The sequence below is a fragment of the Sesamum indicum genome, linkage group LG6, assembly GCF_026168435.1.
Source record: "Sesamum indicum cultivar Baizhima isolate 11 linkage group LG6, ASM2616843v1, whole genome shotgun sequence".
NCBI classification, from domain to species: domain Eukaryota; kingdom Viridiplantae; phylum Streptophyta; class Magnoliopsida; order Lamiales; family Pedaliaceae; genus Sesamum; species Sesamum indicum.
In genome coordinates, this window is record NC_142662.1 from 684,929 (window position 1) to 707,376 (window position 22,448).

General features: G+C 38.3%; 2 protein-coding genes and 1 long non-coding RNA gene across 3 annotated transcripts; all 3 read left to right on the top strand.

Moving 5' to 3' along the window:
• Positions 1–10,104: 10,104 nt before the first annotated feature.
• LOC105165764 (AAA-ATPase At3g50940) lies at positions 10,105–12,946 on the top strand. The gene is made up of 2 exons (XM_088881021.1): positions 10,105–11,373; positions 12,212–12,946. The coding sequence occupies exons 1-2, from the start codon at positions 10,357–10,359 to the stop codon at positions 12,716–12,718; spliced, it is 1,524 nt and encodes a 507-aa protein (XP_088737147.1). The 5' UTR covers positions 10,105–10,356; the 3' UTR covers positions 12,719–12,946.
• Positions 12,947–13,339: 393 nt separating this feature from the next.
• On the top strand, positions 13,340–15,390 carry LOC148787625 (uncharacterized). Its single transcript, XR_016066195.1, has 2 exons — positions 13,340–13,850; positions 15,166–15,390. It is a non-coding gene; the product is annotated as an uncharacterized LOC148787625 (long non-coding RNA).
• Positions 15,391–19,442: 4,052 nt separating this feature from the next.
• On the top strand, positions 19,443–21,775 carry LOC105165864 (AAA-ATPase At3g50940-like). Its single transcript, XM_088881991.1, has 2 exons — positions 19,443–20,692; positions 21,032–21,775. The coding sequence occupies exons 1-2, from the start codon at positions 19,676–19,678 to the stop codon at positions 21,503–21,505; spliced, it is 1,491 nt and encodes a 496-aa protein (XP_088738117.1). The 5' UTR covers positions 19,443–19,675; the 3' UTR covers positions 21,506–21,775.
• The last annotated feature ends 673 nt before the right edge of the window (positions 21,776–22,448 follow it).

Below are 22,448 nucleotides of genomic sequence, written 5' to 3' on the forward strand. Positions count from 1 at the left end.
CCTGAGTCTCCCGTCTTAAGCCCTCATCTATATCATAATTCGGAAAAATTTCACTTTTGGTCCTACTAAATAGGGCCATTCTCACTTTTGGTCCCGCGCTTTAGGTGCTCAACACTTGTAGTCCCAAAATCCTAATTTTTTACCACCTTTAGTCCCACACTGTTAAAAACTGACGGAAACGGCACATGACACGTCACGTGCCGTTAGTCAGCTGGTATGGTCCATGTTGGTCAACGACAAAATATCACTTTTGGTCCCACTAGATAGCGTTATTCTCACCTTTGGTCCCACGCTTTACGTGTTCAACACTTGTAGTCCCAAAACCCTAGGGCCCGTTTGGTGGTGTTTTAATCTTTATACAAAAAATAAATTTAATCAACAACTTAGTAAATTATAATATTTTTTATAATTAAAATTATTATTTAATATGATATATAGAACTTTATATTATATTTTAATATATATTTGTATTACGTTAATATTTTTTAAATTGACAAGTAATTCACTTATGATTCTTTATTATTTATAAATTTATGTCAAAATTTAGTAATTCTTATGAATTAATCTAAAAATCATAATAATAATAATAATAATAATAATAATAATTACAAAAATAATAATAATGATGATGATGGTTGAACAATTCTAATTATTATTTTTATTAGATATATAATGAGATTAAAAAGTTTAATCAATAATTATGATATCTTAAAATTTGGGCACCTGATTCATACGAAATTTAAATATATACAAGATTGTATCTATTAGATCATATCATACGGTATGATTTAAAATCACATGGCCTGATTCAACGATATAATGTCTTGAATGATTACTCTTATGTTTCGATATCAGATGGTTTGGGTGTGTTTTTAGCATCTTGTTTAATTTTTTTTCTTGGGTTTAGGTGTGTTTTCAGGGGACAATGATTTGTTTATTTCTTGTTGTTGTTGTTTGGTTTTATAAAAGAGTTGTAATGTTGTATGGAAGACCATTATCGATTAGCAAATTTTCTGAAAAATTTTGTATGTAATGCTGTAAAATTCCTCTCCTTCCCACCTCTATTCTTCTGCAATTTCTGGAACAAAATCGAGCTCGAGCTCGAACTCGAGAAAGCGAGCTCGAGCTCGAAAATAATGTATCGAGCTCGAGCTCGAGCTCGAGCCCGAGCTCGACAAAAAACCCTCTCACAGCTGCAAGATTTGGTCCAGATGATGACTCAGTGAACACAGCTCAAACAAAGAACCCTCTCACACTCAGTTTCTTTTTCCTTCCCAGCCTCATTCATGGCGGCTCTTAGGCCTCTCTGTCTCTCTGCATTTTACCATACTAGTGGTATTTGACGAGAAGTTGCAAGATTTGGTCCAGAGGATGACTCAATGAACACAACTCAAACAAAGAACCCTCTCACAATCAGTTTCTTGTTCCTTCCCAGCCTCATTCATGGCGGCTCTTAGGCCTCTCTGTCTCTCTGCATTTGCATTCTTCTCATTCTCACTCACTCTGCTTCAGATGTTGAGTTGCTTTTGATGAAGATTAAGCTTTCACTGCAAGGAACCGCCGAGAACTTGCCGTTGTTGTCCTGGAATGTCTTAGTCCCACTCTCCATTAGGGTTTTGGGACTACAAGTGTTGAACCCATAAAGCGTGGGACCAAAAGTGAGAATAACGCTATCTAGTGGGACCAAAAGTGATATTTTGTCGTTGACCAACATGGACCATACCAGCACGTCACGTGCCGTTTCCATCAGTTTTTAACGGTGTGGGACTAAAGGTCTTAAAAAATTAGGATTTTGGGACTACAAGTGTTGAGCACCTAAAGCGCGGGACCAAAAGTGAGAATGGCCCTATTTAGTGGGACCAAAAGTGAAATTTTACCTTATAATTCATTACTTTTTATAAATATATATTTTGTAGTATATTGTTTAAATATTCACTTATGAAAAAGTTTAAAGGTACGTACTACAAGAAAGGAACCTATCTACCAAGGAATTTCAAGACCCCCCCTCCCCAAGTTTTCCAAGAAAGCCAGGAGGACCTCTCTGCTTGGAGTCCTTATAAGGCACCCTTCAACAAGGAAAACAAGAGCCACCCCAAAAATGACATCATGGAAGCCCCATCCACAAAAAAAAAAAAAAAAAGAAAAAGAAAGCACAAAGGGGCCCTCTAGGCTAAGAGGTTTTGGTGAACCCCCTTTGAAAAGGTAAGGGGGGACCCATCATCATAACTGAAAATGCAAATATCAACATATCAAGAGTATAACCTCATCCCTTAAGGAGAAAACAAGTAGGGAAGTTGGAATCAATTAAGTTACATTACTAGACCCCTCACCTAAAAGCATGGCCCTGGGTGAACCAAGAATATCCCAAGAAAGCAGAAAAGTAAAATTGTTTCATCATCCTTGCAAATGGAGGTAACAGGCCAGACCAAGAAAATAAATTATTTTCGAACCAACGTACACCTTACATCAATTTTTCTCCTCACATGCAGGGTTTTCCATTTCCTTCTCTGGAGGGTTGTCGACAGGAGATGATGAGGCAACAGGAGGAGTTATTAACTGGTTAGAGGGGGCCCTTCTCCTTTCTCTTCAGAGGCACCTTTTCCCTGGAGATCCCCTACTGTGGCATCAATTGCAGCTCCGTAGGGGGACTCCTCATTTCTACCTCGGCCTCCCCCAATATAGTGTCAAAATCTCCTTATGCAAAATATTTACAAAGGCCATTATTAAAATCGAAAGTGATAGGGGAAGAAAATTAAGAAGAAAACTAACTAGAGTGTGGGGGGAGGGCTCCATCTCCTTGGACGGAGGGCTCGAAAAAGGGATCAGGTGCATTATCCAAAGTAGTCGGAAGGTCAAGAAAGGAGGGCTCCTTTCCTGCAGGGGGATACCCTTGAGCCTGGAACTACTCCTTGGAGGCTGAGAAGTCATATTAAAAGAAAGGCCTCGCTATCTTCGCCACCTCCTACTGGTATTCTATGGAGCCCTTTGAACTCCTTCAAGTGGCTTTCCCTGTAGCACCCCCTTCGCTACAAGAGCTATATCTATCCTAAATGTCATACTTATAGTAATCCATGTGTTTATAAATATAAATGCACAAAATAATTTAATCCATATGTATACGTAACCCAACGTCATAACAAGCGTAATCAACCTACAATATCATATATGCACATCAAGCACCACAAGTAGTCCATCATAAGTAATCTCCATGCTTACGTTCTCTCTATACAACAAAATGTAGTTTGTACTCTAACTGACAAAGAGGAAAAAACTGCATACTGGCCTGACCTGCCTGAGTATAGCGCGTGGACCTATTTTTCAACAGTGAGACACCTCAAAGTCTACTCCTGAAAGAAAATGTCAGCAGGGGAGTGAGCCTGCCACTCAGTAAGCAAATAACCAGTCCTATCTATATATGTATACCAAATATAACCTCAAACAAGATACATAGGTAATATGCATAGAATATATAGTCAATTTGCTTCCTCATAACCATCTTTATTACACCACATAGTTATCACGCAATAAGACAATCAATTAAACTCTCTTTTTCCTAGTTTGCTTACCAGAAGGTGATATTGTGTTTTTCCCGCCAACTCAATCTCATCATTATTAAATTTAAGTGAACCCCCTTGACAGCCAGCTCATCAATCTCATTTCGCACATAGCATTTTCTTTTCATACATAGCTGTTTCATTTCGCACATAGCATTTTCTTTTCGCACATAGCACTTTCTTTTCGCACATAGCACTTTTATATCGCCTTATAGGCTTTTCAACACATCAAGGGGTATTCACACCATAATTATATTCAATTTCCACCACTCCCTCATTTCCACATATCACCATTCTTGTAAGCAACTAGTAACATAAAACCATATATCAATACATTCTCATTTTCACACACCCACAACACAACATACAACAAACATGATATTTCAACGTATTTTCTCATTCCACGTACACAATATCGTCAGTCAAATCAACTCATTCACAACTCATATATTTTCAAATAAATCAATGTCAGCATGAACCACAAATTCATATAATAGCAATACCACAAATAAAGATGACATATATAGATAATACCAATTATTTACTTAACTCGACCTTACAACGCTTTTATCTATCCAATAGGTAATGGTTCGGTCTTTTCACTTTACCCCCGTATCCTATAATGAGTTATACCACATACAATTCATATATCGAGAATATCGTAATTTCTTTTAAATATAATATTGAATATCATTTGTACAATTTCTAATAATTCTTTAATATTCATTTCTATCGAAATACAAATCTTCGTTCTAGTTCTCAATAACTAGACACTATAGGCTTCATAAAAATATTTATAATTTACCAAGTGATTCATAGAAATTTATTTAATGAAACCCCTTATATATTTATAACTATCATTTTTAATAACATTCGTAAATTATATTACCACTGAAACCTCATTTCTCTCTTTCACAACATAATATTCTTTAAATATAATTTTTTGAAATATTTCTATAAATTTTCTGTCAATTTATCGTTGCTATATAATTTAATTAAGCAATAATACATAGAATTACATATTTGGTTAGTCATTCCGATGGAATTGTGTAAATTAGCTATAATAATAATTAAATCTAACAAATCTAATATTTTAATTACCCAACTATATCATTTTATAGCAAATGTGATATTTAATACGATACTAATTTAAATAGTCAAAATCATAAAATACTCCGATTAAATAGTACATCGCTTAATATAAACTATATTTAATAAAAAGACTAATTAAATAATATAATTATATGAATTAATAAAAATTAAAACATAAATTACCTGTTTCTTCCTTCGGCCGCGAGGAATTGCAAATTTCTGAAAAAGTAACTTTAATATATAAAGTATATCTTACATATATCATGAGAGAGAGGAGAGAGATGTGGGGTGGCGGTGGCCCCCACCCTCATCCTTTCCCTCTTTTCTCACCATATATATATGTATTATTATATGTATATATTTATGTATTATATATATAATACTGTTATTAATTTATTTATTTAATTAAACTTTTCTTAAAATATCAATTACGTTCTTCTTAATTTCTTAATTAATATAATTTGCTCTCAAATATTATAACGAGCTCGAATTTAACCCGTTCAAGTTTTATTATATTCCAATTATGACCCATAATTTAGTGGCTAACTAACTAAATTTCACGAAAATTTACAAATTAATCCTACAACTATGGTCCATAATTTATTTACCAATTAACTAAATTTCATAAAAATTTACCAATTAATCCCCCAATTATATATTATATGGGCGTCACATTCCCAATAGGCCTCCAAGAAGTTTTTTCCTTCTTCAGAGTGGGAGTCCATCACTGCTTTCTCTACTGCCTTCTTAAGGGCACCCTCCTGGCTGGCTACTTCCTTCTTCAATTGCCTCACCTTCTTCTCCAGCTGTTGCCAGCATTCTGTCACCTCCCTTTTGACATCCCTCAATTTGGCATTCTTATTCCCTAAGCACTCCAGCTTATCCTCCAACTTGCACCTCTGGGCATCGCTAGAAGGAGAGGTTCCATGTGACCTGGAAGAAAGTTCTTCATAAATCGAGGTGGCCTTCAAAGAAATAAAATTTGTCAGAGGAAGATACACGAATACAAGCACCAAATTTTGGCAGGAGGGTACGTTGAAAATGTAGAGGGCTCCCATCCCTTCCAACTCCTCCCTGGCAAAGAGGAGATAACAGTTGCCTGTCCTCGGAGGAAGAAGCCCCCTCCCCAAGTCTGCCACTAGGGAAGCTTTCCCTTTGTTCTGGTCAAGCAAGTGACGATTGTGGAGACATACAGAGGGCGCAGGGGATAGTCATGGAGGAGTGTCCATCTCTTCTCTGGAGGGAGGGGCTGGAGGAGACATGGAGGAGGTACAAGAAGGGGGTTCCTCTATCTGTGGTTCTTTGAAAAAACTCCCCGCTTGTCACTGGCCTCTCCTTGGAAAAGACGGCCGACAGTGACTTACGGAGGACGTGCAGATGGCTAAGGGATGCCGACCGGCATGCAAGTGCAATAGTGAATCTTACGGATTGGAGATTGCATAACTATTGGAATGGGAACTTACTTGATAAGTGGGAATGCTATCCGCCAAGTATGAAGTCATTCTTAGCATGTTTGGGCAAGGAGATATAAGGGCGACGATCAGGCGCCACCCTACGCACTAGAAGGAGAGAAATGCGTGAAGCAGAGTGCTTTATCTTTGGAGATTTACAAAAATGTTTATATGGAACGATCCTTGGGGTGTTAGGAACATCTCCAAGATGTTTCAGAGTTAGACGGTTCCGTTTGAGTAGGAAGCGACGACGATGTTCAGAGTCTGCCAATGCAGTGGCGGGACTGTAGTTTCAGAGTATTGTGCAGGCAATTCCTCAGCGGTGGATGACCGGATGGGGTTGAAACTCTAGAGTTATGATTTGGAAGTCATAGGTTACGCTACAGTTGAAGCAGCACATGATTTGTACGTCGGTTGAGGGAGATGCGAATAAAGTTCACTCATCGACCATTTTAGTGTCTACTATTGGATCAACGAAAAATCTTTTTAGCCTATTATAAGGGGGGCATGCAGTGGTGAGCTCCAGCCAGCCACCTCGTGCATGATGACTGTGACGTTAGGCAATTGGGCCACTAAATGGGCATCTATTGGGGGCATGTTGAGGGCCTTCAAAAGCCGCTCTAGGCATCTCAAAGGAGTATTTAAAGTCCACAAAAGGCATGAGAACTGGACGGGTAGCGTAGGGCCATGATGGCTTACGTTGGGCACAAAAGCGGCAGAGAGGTTTCGTGTGACGCGGAAGGTTGCTCCGCGGGCTTCGAGATATCAGTGAGAACACCTGTCGTCCGAATGGGTGATAAAGGCTAGCACTCCAAGATCTCGTGATCCAACTCATGGCACGCGTTATTGGGTTCTAGCCGTCCATGGGGGTCCGTTGGCTAAGATGAGCGGTCGTGGGGCATGCTACACTTGGGGCAAATTGTGAAGCCATGCCGAAAGCAAGAAGGCATGTCGAGCATGCCGTGCGGGATCAAGGCAAAATGTCGGCATATCAAATGGCCCCCTGACTTAAGATACGGTCCTACTCAGGCAAGGCATAGAAGACGATCACGATGAAGGCGTGCGCTGAGGATGCACCGAGTGAGCGTTAAGCATGAGATGGGCGTTGCTGACGCATGCGGAGCGCTGTCATACCGAGGCGGAGCGAGGATGCTCCTTGCCATCGAGGAATGCAACGGCAGGTTCCGAGATTATGGACGAGATGCATAGCGGCTGACTAGCTAGTTGGGTCGGTCGCTAAGGGACGCTAAAGCATGGGTGCTGAGAGCCTCGACGAACATGGATATTTTGGATAGGCGAGCGCAAGGGCATGCGGTGCTGTGTAGGGAGGTGTTCTGATGTCGTGCTAGCGAGCTTTAGTGTCGAAGACACGTGATGGACAGTCGGTAAACTCTAAGATGTGCGAAGGCTGATCGAAAGTTGGGTGTAACATGAGAAGCCACACGGGCAAAAAATACAATCCACTACAAGACAAATGTCTGACACCGTTGTAGAGCCAGTAGAGAAGGAGGAGGCAGAGCATTTACCCTTGGAGTCACTGGAAGCAGGAGCCCCCTTGGAGGATTTGGAGTAGGCGTCCCACCGGAACGACCCCCCAGTACATGGTCTCGCATCAATTTGCAAAATATTATGTTTTCTGCACAAAAACAAACAACACAAATCAACACCCCAAGTAGATATGAAGAAAGAAAAGCAATGGCAGGCCAAGGACTTAAAAAGAATACCCAGACAATCCCCCAAATCCTATGTCACGAGCTATCCCAACATGGCCTAGTAACCTCTCATTAATTAAAGATCGGCAGTCATGGGGAGAGGCATTCGTTGTCTTTGTCCCTACACGTGCAGGGGGAGGGGTTTCATGAATCCATTGCCTTGGGAAGGACCAGCCGGGGGGTGGAGACAAAGAAATAACTAATTTTTCAGTGCTTTGGAGCATGAAGGAGATGCAAGAAGGGCACACCAGGATGAGGAACAAAACAGATAAACCCTATTTCCGCCTTCTTAATATGGTAACACAAAAATTACATGAGCAATCACGAGATAACCATGGATTCGAAGAACCATAAAAAATGACCAAAATTTTAAAAGAATTCGGAACCAACTGGTTCAAAGGAACTTTGAAGATATGAGCAATCCCAAAATAAAAAAGACGAACGAGAAAATTAAGTCTTGACCTTAGTTAGACAGAGAAGAAGCATAAACAGTTGGGAGGAGGGAAGAAAGGACGACTCATAAGAGAGGGGGTGTATACCACAAGCTCAGGAGGAACGTGACACTCCTAGAGAAGCACATTGATGGAGGAGGTTCACAGGATCAAAGGCCCCCAGTCCGATGGTGACTGAGATACCTTCTCTTCCTCCTCCTTCTCCTCTGAAGGGATTTCCCCTAGAATGGACGCAGAGGGTTCATCCATGGCCGAAGACTCTGGTGTCTCAGCCTCCTCGGGTGAAGACCTCACCCTCTCTCCCTCAGGAGAGGAACCCTCTCCTTCGTTTTCCCCCTCCTCCTCTTTGTCGGTGGCCTGCCTTAGGCTCTTCCTGAAGCCCCTCCAAAAATGAAGGGGAACAGGATCCACCCTCTTGGAGGTAGCTTTTGAGGGATTATCGCTCGCGAAGACCTCCTTAAGGAAATGGATGGACTCATTGGAGGATGACATCTGTTAAAGAAAACGAAGAAACTTTTGAAGAAAAAGCAAAAGTACTTACAGAAGAAAATGAAAGCTGGATGAGGACCTTGGTGCCTTTGAAGGAGAACTTTTTTTGAAAAGGAAGAAGAAAGACTCGAGAAGTTGCAGAGGGAGGGGTTTTTAACCTACGTCTTTGGTAACTGCCATATTAAGGGTGGGGGGGACTGAATGATGGGTATGTCGCAAAAGAAGTTGGCCCAGAAAGGTGTGCTAAGCCCAAATAAGGGTCCACTAGCCCAGAGAGGGCCTTCCAACCCAAAACACCATGCTTGGCCCAAGAGGAAGATCTCCTACTAACCCCCCCCCCCCCCTGCACCAGAGTCCAGCAAGAGAGCCTACCTTGTTGAATCCGGCCCAAGGAGGAAGCCAATCCGAGAGTCTTATAAGCCAAAGCCAGAACGAGGGGGATGACCATAGGAAGTTGAATTCTACAGCCTGAAGGGGCTCCTCATCGGACAGGAGTCCGCATGAGGAAGGAGTTTCCCTTTTTCGGGGATTTGTTGCTAAAATGGATAAGGAGAAGCCTTATCCCCAAATTCCACTTTTTTCGCTAGAAGTTCAGATGCTTCTCACTAGATACACCTCCTCGGGCTCTTTCCATAGAAGGGCTCTTCTTTTATAATTACAGTGAGTACCCCCCTCCATATTCCCCCTGTTGAAAAAGATTTTCAACTCTTATTGTTATTCTTATCACATCATAATTCTGTGCTCTGGCGTATGAAATTCTCATTTTTATCATAATTTCTCATCATAATTCATCTTTATTTTTATCTATTCTTAAATTCGGGACTCACTTAAGCATTGGAGTGCTAACCCTTTATTTTGTTGGTCCTCTTTTTCAAGAACTTTCACTCAATTAGTCTAGATCCGATATCAAGGTCCAAGAGTTTTAGACCCGTGCTAAAACCGCACGAATAAGACAATAATTTCAATTCCTTAGGTCTTTTAGTTTTATTAGGAATCTACCATTTTAATTCTTATAGAAAAAGGTAACTAGCTAGTATAAAATACTGATGTTGTCATCATATGAACATTTGGGATCTTTGATCTTTTGATCTTTAATTTCTTAATCTTATATTTTTTTTTCTAAAAACAACTAAGTGTATATTTTTTCTGAAAATAAAACTATTATTTTTTTTTTATTTTTAAAAAATATACAATTACAAAGAAAATCAACTTAGTCAAACTACTTTATTACTATGTAGTCTTAATTTAAAATCAAACAAAATTTCCATGAAACTTCATAGAAATTCATACACACACACACATCACAGATAAAGCAAAGTTCAATTTCTAAGTCTACTTAGTCAACTCCAACGCTGACCACCCAATCGCTCCCCTCTTCCTTGAAGCTGTCCATTTCTGACGAATTCTACATCGTTGACAACAAGTCAAGATCCAAATATTTTTAACTATTCTCCGATCACTCTACATCGGAATCTGCTAACAACATCTGTATTTTCTTACTCCTGTCGACTTTCACACACAAAAACGTGTATAAATCTCAAGAACACATCTGCATTAATCCAAGAATCAAGTGCCCCTCTTGTAGTTCTCTTTTCCCCCCAAAAACATGGCTATTTCAGAATCCCACTTAGCCACTGCCAAGACCATTCTCTCCGCCGTGGGCACCGCTACCGCCGCCGTAGTGGTGGTCCGCGGCGTCGCTCAAGAATACCTCCCAGCTGAGTTCCAAGACTACCTTTTCTCCGGCATAAGGAACTTCTTTAGCAGATTCTCAAACCAGCTGACCCTTGTGATCGACGAGTTCGATGGCTTAGTCAACAACGAAATCTACGAGGCTGCCGAGACCTATCTCGGCACGAAAGTCGGCCCGACCACCCGCCGCCTGAAAATCAGCAAGCCTGAGAAGGAAAAGAACTTTAATATCACCCTGGAACGTGATCAAGAAGTCGTGGACGTGTACAATGGGGAGAAATTCAGGTGGGTTTGGATTTGCAGAAAAACTGAAGTAAGAAACTTTTACAATCCCAGAGACATGAACTCAACCTTAAGAAACGAAGTCAGGTCATTTGAGCTCACATTCCACAAGAAGAACAAAGACTTTGCCATCAACTCTTACTTGCCTTACGTAGCGAACGAGGCCCAAAACAGGAAACAGGAGAAGAAAACAATCAAGATTTTCACACTGGATTACGAAAACATGTACAACATGAACGATATGTGGACGCCGGTAAAGCTGGACCACCCGGCCACGTTTGAGACCCTGGCGATGGATTCTTATCAGAAAGATATGATCTTGAAGGATCTTGATCGGTTTATTGAGAGGAGAGAGTATTACAGGAAAGTGGGCAAGGCCTGGAAAAGAGGATACTTGTTGTATGGCCCTCCAGGGACAGGGAAATCCAGCCTGATTGCTGCAATGGCGAATTATTTGAATTTTGATGTGTATGATTTGGAGTTAACGGAGTTGCGGAGGAATTCTGAGCTGAGGAGATTGCTGGTGGGGACGGCGAATAAGTCTATATTGGTGGTGGAGGACATTGACTGCACCATTGATTTGCAGGAGAAGCTGGCCAACAGGGCTACCCCTCCTCTGCCTGAATTTCAGCAGAGGGAAGAGAGCAAGGTTGGTCAACTTAATTAATTTCTTCATGACATTCTTAAACTCTTATGATGCTTGCTTTGTGTCTACGTCTGAGGATTCTGCTATATTTCTTGAAATTATTTGAATGGCATCCTGTGATGAAATTATCCTTTGAAAATTTAGGTGTAGACAGGACAATTCAGACTATAATTGTAACGAAAACTAAAGTGTAGCATAGGAAAATTAAACATAGTACCCTGTGGAGTCTATTTTCGAATTGGCAAAAGTCGATGTGGATACACACCGATCAACCATCGGAAATTGGTCGATACTTATTTTACCATGCTGGCAATATCTTTTTGTTATAACAACAATAACAAGTATGTTATATCAGTGATAAAGTTTAGTGTCTCAGTACCAACACATCTTGTTTTGTTTATACTAATCTTAGATGTATATGAACAGACGTGAGCCATATGGGTCCTGTAGAGTGTATAAAACAAGAATATTGTAATAAAAATGAGATACGGTGACCGTGTATAAAGGAGAAAGAGAACAACACATTTGTGGAAATTGAGGTAAAGTAAGAATGTATATGGAGGACACATCAACCATTATACACATACTTTTCAAGTGGAGGAAAGAACTTGACAAAGATTTGAAAATTCGCAAAAAGTACTGATGACAACATAAACAAAGACTTGTCAAAAAGATCTATTCTTTATCCCTTTGTGCTTTATTCATACCATTGTTCTGTACTTAGAAATCCCATTATCCATTTTGTTTGCTTTATTGTTCTCCTCCAAGATTACTTGAATTGACTAAATCATGCAAAGTTTCGTTTTTCCAATGTTAGTAAACTCTACATTGTATAAAACAGGTGACGCTGTCTGGCCTGCTGAACTTTGTGGATGGCTTATGGTCGAGCTGTGGTGACGAGAGGATCATAATCTTCACGACCAACCACATAGAAAAGCTCGACCCAGCGTTACTGCGCCCGGGCCGCATGGACGTGCACATCCACATGTCATATTGCACCCCTTGTGGCTTCAAACTTCTGGCTTCTAACTACCTCGGATTCAAAGAACATTCCCTGTTTGGGGAAATCGAGGATTTGGTCCGAAATGCCAAAGCAACGCCTGCTGAAATAGCTGAGCAGCTCCTGAAGAACGACGATCCTGATGTTTCTCTTCAGGGGTTGATTGGCTTCTTGCATAAGAAGATGAAAGAGACTGAGGAAGCTGAAGCTGAAAAAGCAAGAGCAGAATCTTCAGGTGAAAAGCAGAAACAGGAAACTGTTGAGAATGGGGAGAGTGAGAAAAATGATGAAGGAAAGGAGAATTCTTTGGGCTCAGCTCCTGAGCAACAAAAATTGGAAGATGACTAGAGAAGTTGGAGTTGGAGATTAGAGATTGGAATGGGAAATTCATGCCTCAGAATTCTTATAGCGTGGGAAAGAAGATAGATGATTATCATATTCCCTTTTTGTAATTAACCAACTTTGGACAAACTAATTACGAATTACAAAAATGAAAACAATTTTTTTTCCCTTGTAAGATTGAGATTAGATTGGCATGTAATCTTTTAATGACAAAACCAAGAATTGATTAGAGAATTTACAGGTGCAAATTTTTTATTTTTTGTTTATTTTGTAAAGAAAAATTCATTACTATTGTATTAATATATCAAAATACTAATTAATAATTACTTAAGAATTCTGTGAATAACCAACACAGAAAGGGTAAATTACATCTACCACCTTTGAAGTTTGACATAATTACGACCCTGAATTGAAAAGTAATTATGTAGTTCCTAGACAATAAGGTGGATATTATTATTATACCCTTTTTAAAATTCTTTAAAAATATAAAGAAATGAAGAAATGGTAAAAAATTTAGGGTGAGTGAAATATATAATCTATAGGGAATACTACTCCATAAAAATATTTTAAAATTTTTTTCAAAATATATAAAACTATAACTTATAATCTAAAAGGGTTTAATCTGTTCACTATAAAACTTGAATTAAAACCTAACGGAGACTAATAGAATTGGTTCAGTTAAATAGCCGCTAAAATTAAGTGTGACGCCCCAAAGATTATAATACATAATTGGGGGATTAATTGGTAAATTTTTATGAAAACTTAGTTGATTGGTAAATAAATTATGCGCCATAATTGGAATATAATAAAATTTGAAAGGATTAAATTAGAGTTCATTATAATATTTTGGGACAACTTATATTAATTAAGAAAATTCAGAAAAGACGTAATGGGTATTTTGAGAAAAAGTTAAATTAAATAAATAAAATAATAATATTATATATATGTGTTAGTAAATAATATATACATATATATATAAATAGAGAGAGAGAGACTTGAGAGTGGGAGGTGGGGCCACCAACCCCCCTCCCCCACCGCCTCACTCTCTTTTTATTTTGGTGTTCTTGGTACACACACAAATGCACACAACACACACAATTTCGGCCAAAAAAAGAAGAAGAAAAGAGAAGGAACAAAGGTACGAATTATAATTATAATTTTTATTAATTTACATAATTATAGTATTTAATTAGTTTATTTATTAAATATTGTTTATATTAAGCGGTGTACTATTTAACCGGAATAGTTTGCGAGTTTGACTATTTGAAATAGTGTCGAATTAAATATCAAATTGGATATAAAAATGATATTGTTGGTTGATTAGATTATTAAATTCATTAGATTTGAATATTGTTATAGCTAATTTATACAATTCCATCGGAATTATTAATCAAATACGCAATTGTATGTATTATTGTTTAATTAAATTGTATAATAGCGAGAAATTGATAGAAAATTCATAGAAATATTTCAAAAATTATATTTAATAAATGGTATGTTAATAAAGAGGAAAAAAGAAGATTTATACTTCGATAGAAGTGGAATATTTAAATATTATTAGAAATTGTACGAATAATATTTAATATTATATTTAAAGAAAGTTACGATATTCTCTATATATCAACTGTATGTGGTTTAATAACTCATTATAGGATACGGGGGTAAACTGAAAAGACCGAACCACTACCTATTGAATAGATAAAGGCGTTGTAAGGTTGAGATAAGTAAATAATTAGTATTATCTATATATCCCCTTTATTTGTGGTTTTACTATTATATGAATTTGTGGTTAATGCTGATATTGATTTATTTGAAAATATATGAGTGGTGAATGATTTAATTTGATTGACAATATTGTGCACGTAGAATGAGAACATACGTTGAAATATTATGTTTGATGTGTTGTAGATGTCTAAAAATAAGAATATGTTGATATATTGTCTTACGTTACTAGTTGCTTACAAGAATGGTGATATGTGGAAATGAGGGAGTGGTGGAAATTGAATATAATTGTGGTGTGAATACCCCTTGATATGTTGAAAAGCCTATAAGGCGAAAATATGATATGAAAGAGCTATGTGCGATGTGAAAGAGCTATGTGCGAAATGAAAGAGCTATGTGCGATATGAAAGAGCTATGTGCGAAATGAGATTGATGAGCCGGCTGTCAAGGGGATTCACTTGAATTTATATAACGGTGACATTGAGTTGATGGGAAAAACACAATATCACCTTCTAGTAAGCAAACTAGAAAAAATGGAGTTTGATTGATTGTCTTATTATGAGATAGTCATGTGGTGTAATAAAGTTGATTATGTTAGAATTAATTGATTGTATTTCATGCGTGTTGCATGTTCATCTTGTTTGGGTTGTGTTTGATATGCATATATAGATAGGGCTGGTTATTTACTTACCGAGTGGCAGGCTCATCCCTCTGCTGACATTTTCTTTCAGGAATAGACTTTGAGGTGTCAGACTGTTGAAGAGTAGGTCTACGCGCTATACTCAAGCAGGTCGGGCCAGTATGCAGTTTTCTCTTCTTTGTCAGTTAGAGTACAAATCATATTTTGTTTGTACGGAGAGAATATAAGCGTACGGATTACTGTGACGAATCACTTTGTGGTGTGTCATATGTATATTTATATATAATGTTGTGGGGTGATAATACCTATTATGACGTGTTGGGATTACTTATGCAAATTGATTAGATGGTTATGTGCAAATGTATATATATGAACACAGGGATTACTATAAGTATTACGTTTAGGGTAGATATAGCTCTTGTAGCGAAGGGGGTGCTACATTAAGGGATATTTGTAAGACTCAAACAACAAGAAGATATATGTGATTATACCAAACCTCAAATAAGATAATTTTAATTTACGCGCACATGAATCTAAAAAATAATAAAATAACAAACTCATATAAATGAGTCAACTATCCTCTTACTTTCGCTACTTGAACTCAAAACCTAGCTATTGTTGAGAAAGGTCCATCTTCTTGAGTACGTTATTAAAAATAATATCCACAGAGCTACCATTATCAACCAATATTTTGTGTACCTGGTAATTTGTGATGTCCATTTTGTTCACCATCGGGTCGTTTTAATCCTCCGCCCAAGCTCAAATCTTTGTCCACAAATACAATATGCTCCTATGGTTCCAAACACAACATCTGTCCTCCTCGCTTATATCTACAGTTGCGCGCATACCTCTTGCAAGCTCTTGAGGGATCACCCCTTGTGGGTCCTCCCGATATAGTATGGATGACTCCCTTTGTAGATGGATTGTCACGAACTTTGCCCCTGTCCGGATCATCCTTCCTGGCTCTCTCCCTACTTCGCGATCTACTCCTCCTCCCTTTGTTGTTGTCTGGCTCATTCTTCTTCTCAATCAAGTTCTTAAAATAACCTTACTGAATTAACCTCTCGATCTCGTCCTTCAGCTGAAAGAATTCCTTCGTATCGTGGCCCTTGTCTTTATGAAATTGTAATACTTGTTAGAGAATCTCTTAGTAGGAGTGTCTCTTGTTTTACCCAACCATTATCATCATAGCTCTTTCCCTCGTAGTACTCAATGGCGTGTATTTATGATACTTGGGTTGGTAGGGCACTCGTTTCTCTCGATCTTCTCATATTGGTGCCTCCCATCTTCAATCTCTCTCCTCCTTTCGCGCTACCTTGATCCATGGCCCACTCATTATCCTTCACTGGATTGATTTCTTCTTCATCAATGTATTTTTGCACCAACTCCATCAACTACTCCACTCCCTCTGGCGGGTTGCGAGCCAGCGCAGATGCAAAAGGTCCCTTCTTAAGATTGTGGATCAATATGCTCACCATCATGTCTATTCGAAGGTCTTGAACCCCCAACATCTCGTTATTAAACCTTCCTATGAAGTTTTTCAACGTCTCATCCTCCTTCTGTTGTATAGTAAAAAGGTATGTCACTGATCTTTTTGCTTTCCTCTACTGGTGAAGTGAAAATAGAATTATTACACCAGCTGCTCATAGGAATCAATTGATCCACTGCCCAAGTTTGTAAATCATTCCTGAGCCTTCCCCTTTTAACGTGGTCACGAAAAGTTTAGCTTTTATCGAATTGGTCTGGCTATACAAGTTCATCACCAAGTTGAAAGCTGTGACATGCTCTCGAGGATCCTTTGTCCTATCATACTTTGGGAGGTCTAGGAATCTAAAACCTCTGTCGACCACCTCTACCAAAATTTTGTTAGTAAATGGAGAATTCCTATTCTGCGAACACTTCTTTCATTCCTCAATTTGCTGTCCTAGTTTCTCAATATGAAGACTGACGCTTTCCACCCCTGCTCGCGAAATGGCAGCCTGTCGCGGGATCACCCTTTTACTTGTTACCTCATTCAACATTGTCCTTTTCGGGACCTTTCTCAATTACCCTTGATGTTACTCGATAACCTTCAGCTTCACCTTCGTGTCCTTTGAATAACTGCCTTCTTGCTTCCTCCCTAATAGGGGTCACTGTCCTCCTTTCATACTCTACTATGACTTTTTTACTAGCTTCTTCTATCATTCGTTGCAAATCAGCCCATGTTAAATGCAAGACTTGCTCGTCATCCCTTGGGGGAGTCTCCTCCTCCGCATGTCGATCTCTCCTGGATGATCCCTCCATATCGATCCCGCTTGTTCTCAGTTTCCCACATACGGCACCAAAATGATGCAGCTCGCTAAATCCGAATCGTGACGTGACCCTTGATCGCCTTAAGGTCGGGTCGCGGATCCCTCTTCGAGCTTCCTGTAAATGAATTTTGAGAACAAAGAACACGTTAGGCTTGTTGGGTTGCCTCCAACTAAGGCCCTCCGATGCTTAAATTAAAAAGTGGGGTCGAATTCGATCTGGAAGGGCTAATAAGGTCGTAATAATATTAATAGCACATGCCATAAAAATTTATGATTGACGATATTATAATTTGTCATACCGTATGAAATGGTTCCACATGGAAGGATCGGGATGTATAGGTGTCAAGTGATCCAACGGCCTATTTGCCGAGTCTTCTATCTGGGTCGGATCAAGTGACCGGACCCACGGGTTTACACGCAGATCCTGTCATCTTCTGCAATTTTCATGATAGTTAAAGGACATTTTTGTCCTTTTATTTATTAAGGGGCTACTACTCCCATCAACCAATACCACAGTTCTCAATTCTGTTCCAAGCCAGTTCATTCAAGTGTCCATTTGTATGGCCCTCCCCTGAATTTTTGATAATTCTAGCACAATCTTCGTATTAACCCAAAAGGCCTCAAATGTTTGTGGCTTCTGTCCAACCACTCTCGGCTGGTCTCCGCAATGTGTGTGACTAAGTAAAATAGGTAGGTGATCCGATTGAGTTGTGGCAAGATGTTGAATTCTCGCTTTTGGAAGCATGTCACTCCATGCACCGGTTGCACATGCTCGGTCTAAGCGTTCGCTGACACTGAAGGGGAAAATGCAGTTATTTGACCAAGTCAATATCTCTCCTTGAACACAAAACAGTCTTGAACACAAGAAACTTTTGTCATTAGTTGTTAAATTTGTCTCTCAATTTTATTTTACTTTTTTATCAACTAACCATTTCAACTTTATGTCTTTTTGCTAATTTTATTGCCGAAAGACATCAAATGCTGTCCATATGTAAAAAAATATCATATCACATAACCCTTAAACATCACATGTGCACTACATATAATGTTTTCTTGATAAAAAACTTAGTTGAAAAGGAGTTATAAATGTTAAAATGTAAAATTTGTAAAGTTGAGATGATAAGTGGACATACAAAAAAAATTATATGCCAAAGTGCAAAAACAATCATAGTTCGAATAACAAAATGTAATTAACTATCTTTCTAAATACGTATTTGTGTAAATTAATCATAAGCGTGGACGTAAATACAACTAAGCGTATATTTTTCCTGAAAAAAAACTATTATTTTTAAAAAAAAAATACAATTACAAAGCAAAATCAACTTAGTCAAACTACTTTATTACTATGTGATCTTAATCTAATTATTTTTTATTAATTTATTTATTTTTTGTTAATAAAAAGATAATTAACCCCCCCACACACACATCCCATGTAAAGCAAAGTTCAATCTCTAAGTCTACTTAGTCAACTCCAATGCTGACCCACCCAATCACTCCTCTCTTCCTTGAAGTTATCCACTTCTGATCAATTCTATAACGCTAACAACAAGTCAAGATCCAAAAAGTTTAATTTAATTTGAATGAGTTATATAGTAATTTTAATATATTCAATAATCACATATATTTGATAATAAAATCATATTTTTTGCTTATTTCATGTGATTCTTGACCAATTTTGTGATTAAAATGCTCCTAATTAAATATTATTTTGCAGTATTAGTCTATTAAGAAAAAATGGAATGAAAAATGAAGAAAAGAATTAGGATGAAAATTTAAACAGATTTGAAGAAACAACTAGGCGTGCCCACACCTAACTAGGAGATTTTCGTCTGAAAAAGGAAAAACACAAACTCGATTTTTTATAAAAATTTGGAGCTGTTTAAACTAACTTTTTAATGAGAAACATTTTTTGCTCGGAAAGTTTAATTAGAATAATAATTTTATTTTCGTTAGTCTTTTAGTTCAACTACGATTCTACCTTTTCAATCCTAATAGAATTAAATAACTACTTAGTATATATATATATATATAGCCCATATAAATATCATGTATCGTTGATCTCTCATTCTTGGAGAAATTGTCAGCGTTTTCTACAATTTTCTCTTCTTTATTTCTCATCGTTTCAGGTTCCCTCCCCAACAAATTAACAATTTCACACTTTTCTCCAATCACTCAACGTTGGAATCTGCTAACAACATCTGTCTTTTCTTACTCCTTTCGACTATCACATACAAAAACGGGTCTAAATCTCTAGATCTGCATTAAGCCAAGAATCAACTCCTCTTGTATTTCTCTTTTCCCCCCAAAAACATGGATATTTCAGAATCCCGCTCAGCCAGAGCCAAGAACATTCTCTCCGCCGTGGGCACCGCTACCGCCGCCGTAATGGTGGTCCGCGGCGTCGCTCAAGAATACCTCCCAGCTGAGTTCCAAGTCTACCTTTTCTCAAGCATAAGGAACTTCTTTAGCAGATTCTCAAGCCAACTGACCCTTGTGATCGACGAGTTCGATGGCTTAGTCAACAACGAAATCTACGAGGCTGCCGAGACCTATCTCGGCACGAAAGTCGGCCCGACCACCCGCCGCCTGAAAATCAGCAAGCCTGAGAAGGAAAAGAACTTCAATGTCACCATGGAACGCAACCAAGAAGTCGTGGACGTGTACAATGGGGAGAAATTCAGGTGGGTTTGGATTTGCAGAAAAACTGAAAAAAGAAATTTCTGCAATCCCAGAGACATGAACTCAACCTTAAGATCCGAAGTCAGGTCATTTGAGCTCACATTCCACAAGAAGAACAAAGACTTTGCCATCAACTCTTACTTGCCTTACATAGCGAACGAGGCCCAAAACAGGAAACAGGAGAAGAAAACAATCAAGATTTTCACACTGGATTTCGAGAACATGTACAGCTTGAATGATATGTGGAAGCCGGTGACGCTGGACCACCCGGCCACGTTTGAGACCCTGGCGATGGATTCCAATCAGAAAGATATGATCTTGAAGGATCTTGATCGGTTTATTGAGAGGAGAGAGTATTACAGGAAAGTGGGCAAGGCCTGGAAAAGAGGATACTTGTTGTATGGCCCTCCAGGGACAGGGAAATCCAGCCTGATTGCTGCAATTGCGAATTATTTGAATTTTGATGTGTATGATTTGGAGTTGACGGAGTTGCGGAGGAATGCTACGCTGAGGAGAGTGCTGGTGGGGACGGCGAATAAGTCTATATTGGTGGTGGAGGACATTGATTGCACCATTGATTTGCAGGAGAAGCTGGCCAAGAGGGCTACCACTCCTGCGCCTGAATTTCAGCAGATGGAAAAGAGCAAGGTTGGTCAACTTAATTAACTTTTTCATGACATTCTTAAACTCTTATGTTGCTTGCTTTGTGTCTATGTTTGATGATTCTGCTATGTTTCCTGAAATTGGTCGATACTTTTTCTACCATGCTGAGAGTACTCAAAGTACTGATGACAACATAAACAAAGACTTGTCAAAAAGATCTATTCTTTATCCCTTTGTGCTATATTCATACTATTTTTCTGTACTTAGAAATCCCATTATCCATTTTGTTTGCTTTATTGTTCTCCTCCAAGATTACTTGAATTGACTAAATCATGCAAAGTTTCGTTTTTCCAACGTTAGTAAACTCTACATTGTATAAAACAGGTGACGCTGTCTGGCCTGCTGAACTTTGTGGATGGCTTATGGTCGAGCTGTGGTGACGAGAGGATCATAATCTTCACGACCAACCACATAGAAAAGCTCGACCCAGCGTTACTGCGCCCAGGCCGCATGGACGTGCACATCCACATGTCATATTGCACCCCTTGTGGCTTCAAACTTCTGGCTTCTAACTACCTCGGAATCAAGGAACATTCCCTGTTTGGAGAAATCGAGGATTTGGTCCGAAATGCTAAAGCAACGCCTGCTGAAGTAGCCGAGCAGCTCCTGAAGAACGACGATCCTGAGGTTTCTCTTCAGGGGTTGATTGGCTTCTTGCATAAGAAGATCAAAGAGAATGAAGAGGCTGAAGCTGAAAAAGCAAGAGCAGAATCTTCAGGTGAAAAGCTGAAGCAGGAAGCTGTTGAGAATGGGGAGAGTGAGAAAAATGATGAAGGAAAGGAGAATTCTTTGAGCTGAGCTCCTGAGCAACAAAAATTGGAAGATGACTAGAGAAGTTGGAGTTGGAGTTGGAGATTGGAATGGGAAATTCATGCCTGGAATTAGTGCTAAGTTTTAGCGTGGAAAAGAAGATAGATAAGTATCATATTCCCTTTTTGTAATTAATCAACTTTGAACAAACTAATTACGAATTACAAAAATGATCCTTTTTTTTTTTTGCCCTTGTAAAATTGAGATTAGATTTTGCATGTAATCATTTAATTACAAAACCAAGAATTCGTTAGAGAATTTACAAGTGCAAAAATTTTTATTTTTTGTTTATTTTGTTAAAGAAAAATTCATACTATTATATTAATATAACAAAATACTAATTAATAACTTTAGAATTCTATGAATTAGCAACACAGAAAGGGTAAATTACATCTACCTTTCTTGAAATTTGACATAATTATAAATATTCTCTCATTGCTAGAAAATTCCAAGTACCCCCTTAATTGAAAAGTGATTATGTAATTCCTAGACAATAAGGTGGATATGATTATTTTACCTTTGTTGAAATTCTTTAAATAAAAAAAATGGGAAAAAATTAGGGCAAGCAAAACATATAATCTATAGAGAATATTAATCCATAAAAATATTTTAGAAAATTCTTAAAAATATATAAAATTATAATTAGCAATTTAAAAGAATATTTTTGTCAGTTCACTACAAAAATTAAATGAAAACCAACAGACACTAATACAATTGGTTCAATTAAATAGCCCGCAAAAATTTATATATGATGTATACCGAGGTCCAGCAGTACCACAAAAGTTGAAGGATCTTTACAAAAAATTTAAAATTATTTGAGGACTAACCTGCAAAACAATAGTTATGACTCCTAAACTTAAAACAATGAAAAACTTAATTGGTGTTGAAAGTTCTGCTTGTACTTATCAAGTTCTGCTCGTACTTATCCTTT

What these genes read in the sequence shown, in the direction of transcription:
- LOC105165764 (XM_088881021.1), top strand. Translation starts at nt 10,357, where the DNA reads ATGGCTATTTCAGAATCCCACTTAGCCACTGCCAAGACCATTCTCTCC. An exon ending in AGCAGAGGGAAGAGAGCAAG is followed by an intron (nt 11,374 to 12,211) that starts GTTGGTCAACTT and finishes TGTATAAAACAG; the next exon opens with GTGACGCTGTCTGGCCTGCT.
- LOC105165864 (XM_088881991.1), top strand. Translation starts at nt 19,676, where the DNA reads ATGGATATTTCAGAATCCCGCTCAGCCAGAGCCAAGAACATTCTCTCC. An exon ending in AGCAGATGGAAAAGAGCAAG is followed by an intron (nt 20,693 to 21,031) that starts GTTGGTCAACTT and finishes TGTATAAAACAG; the next exon opens with GTGACGCTGTCTGGCCTGCT.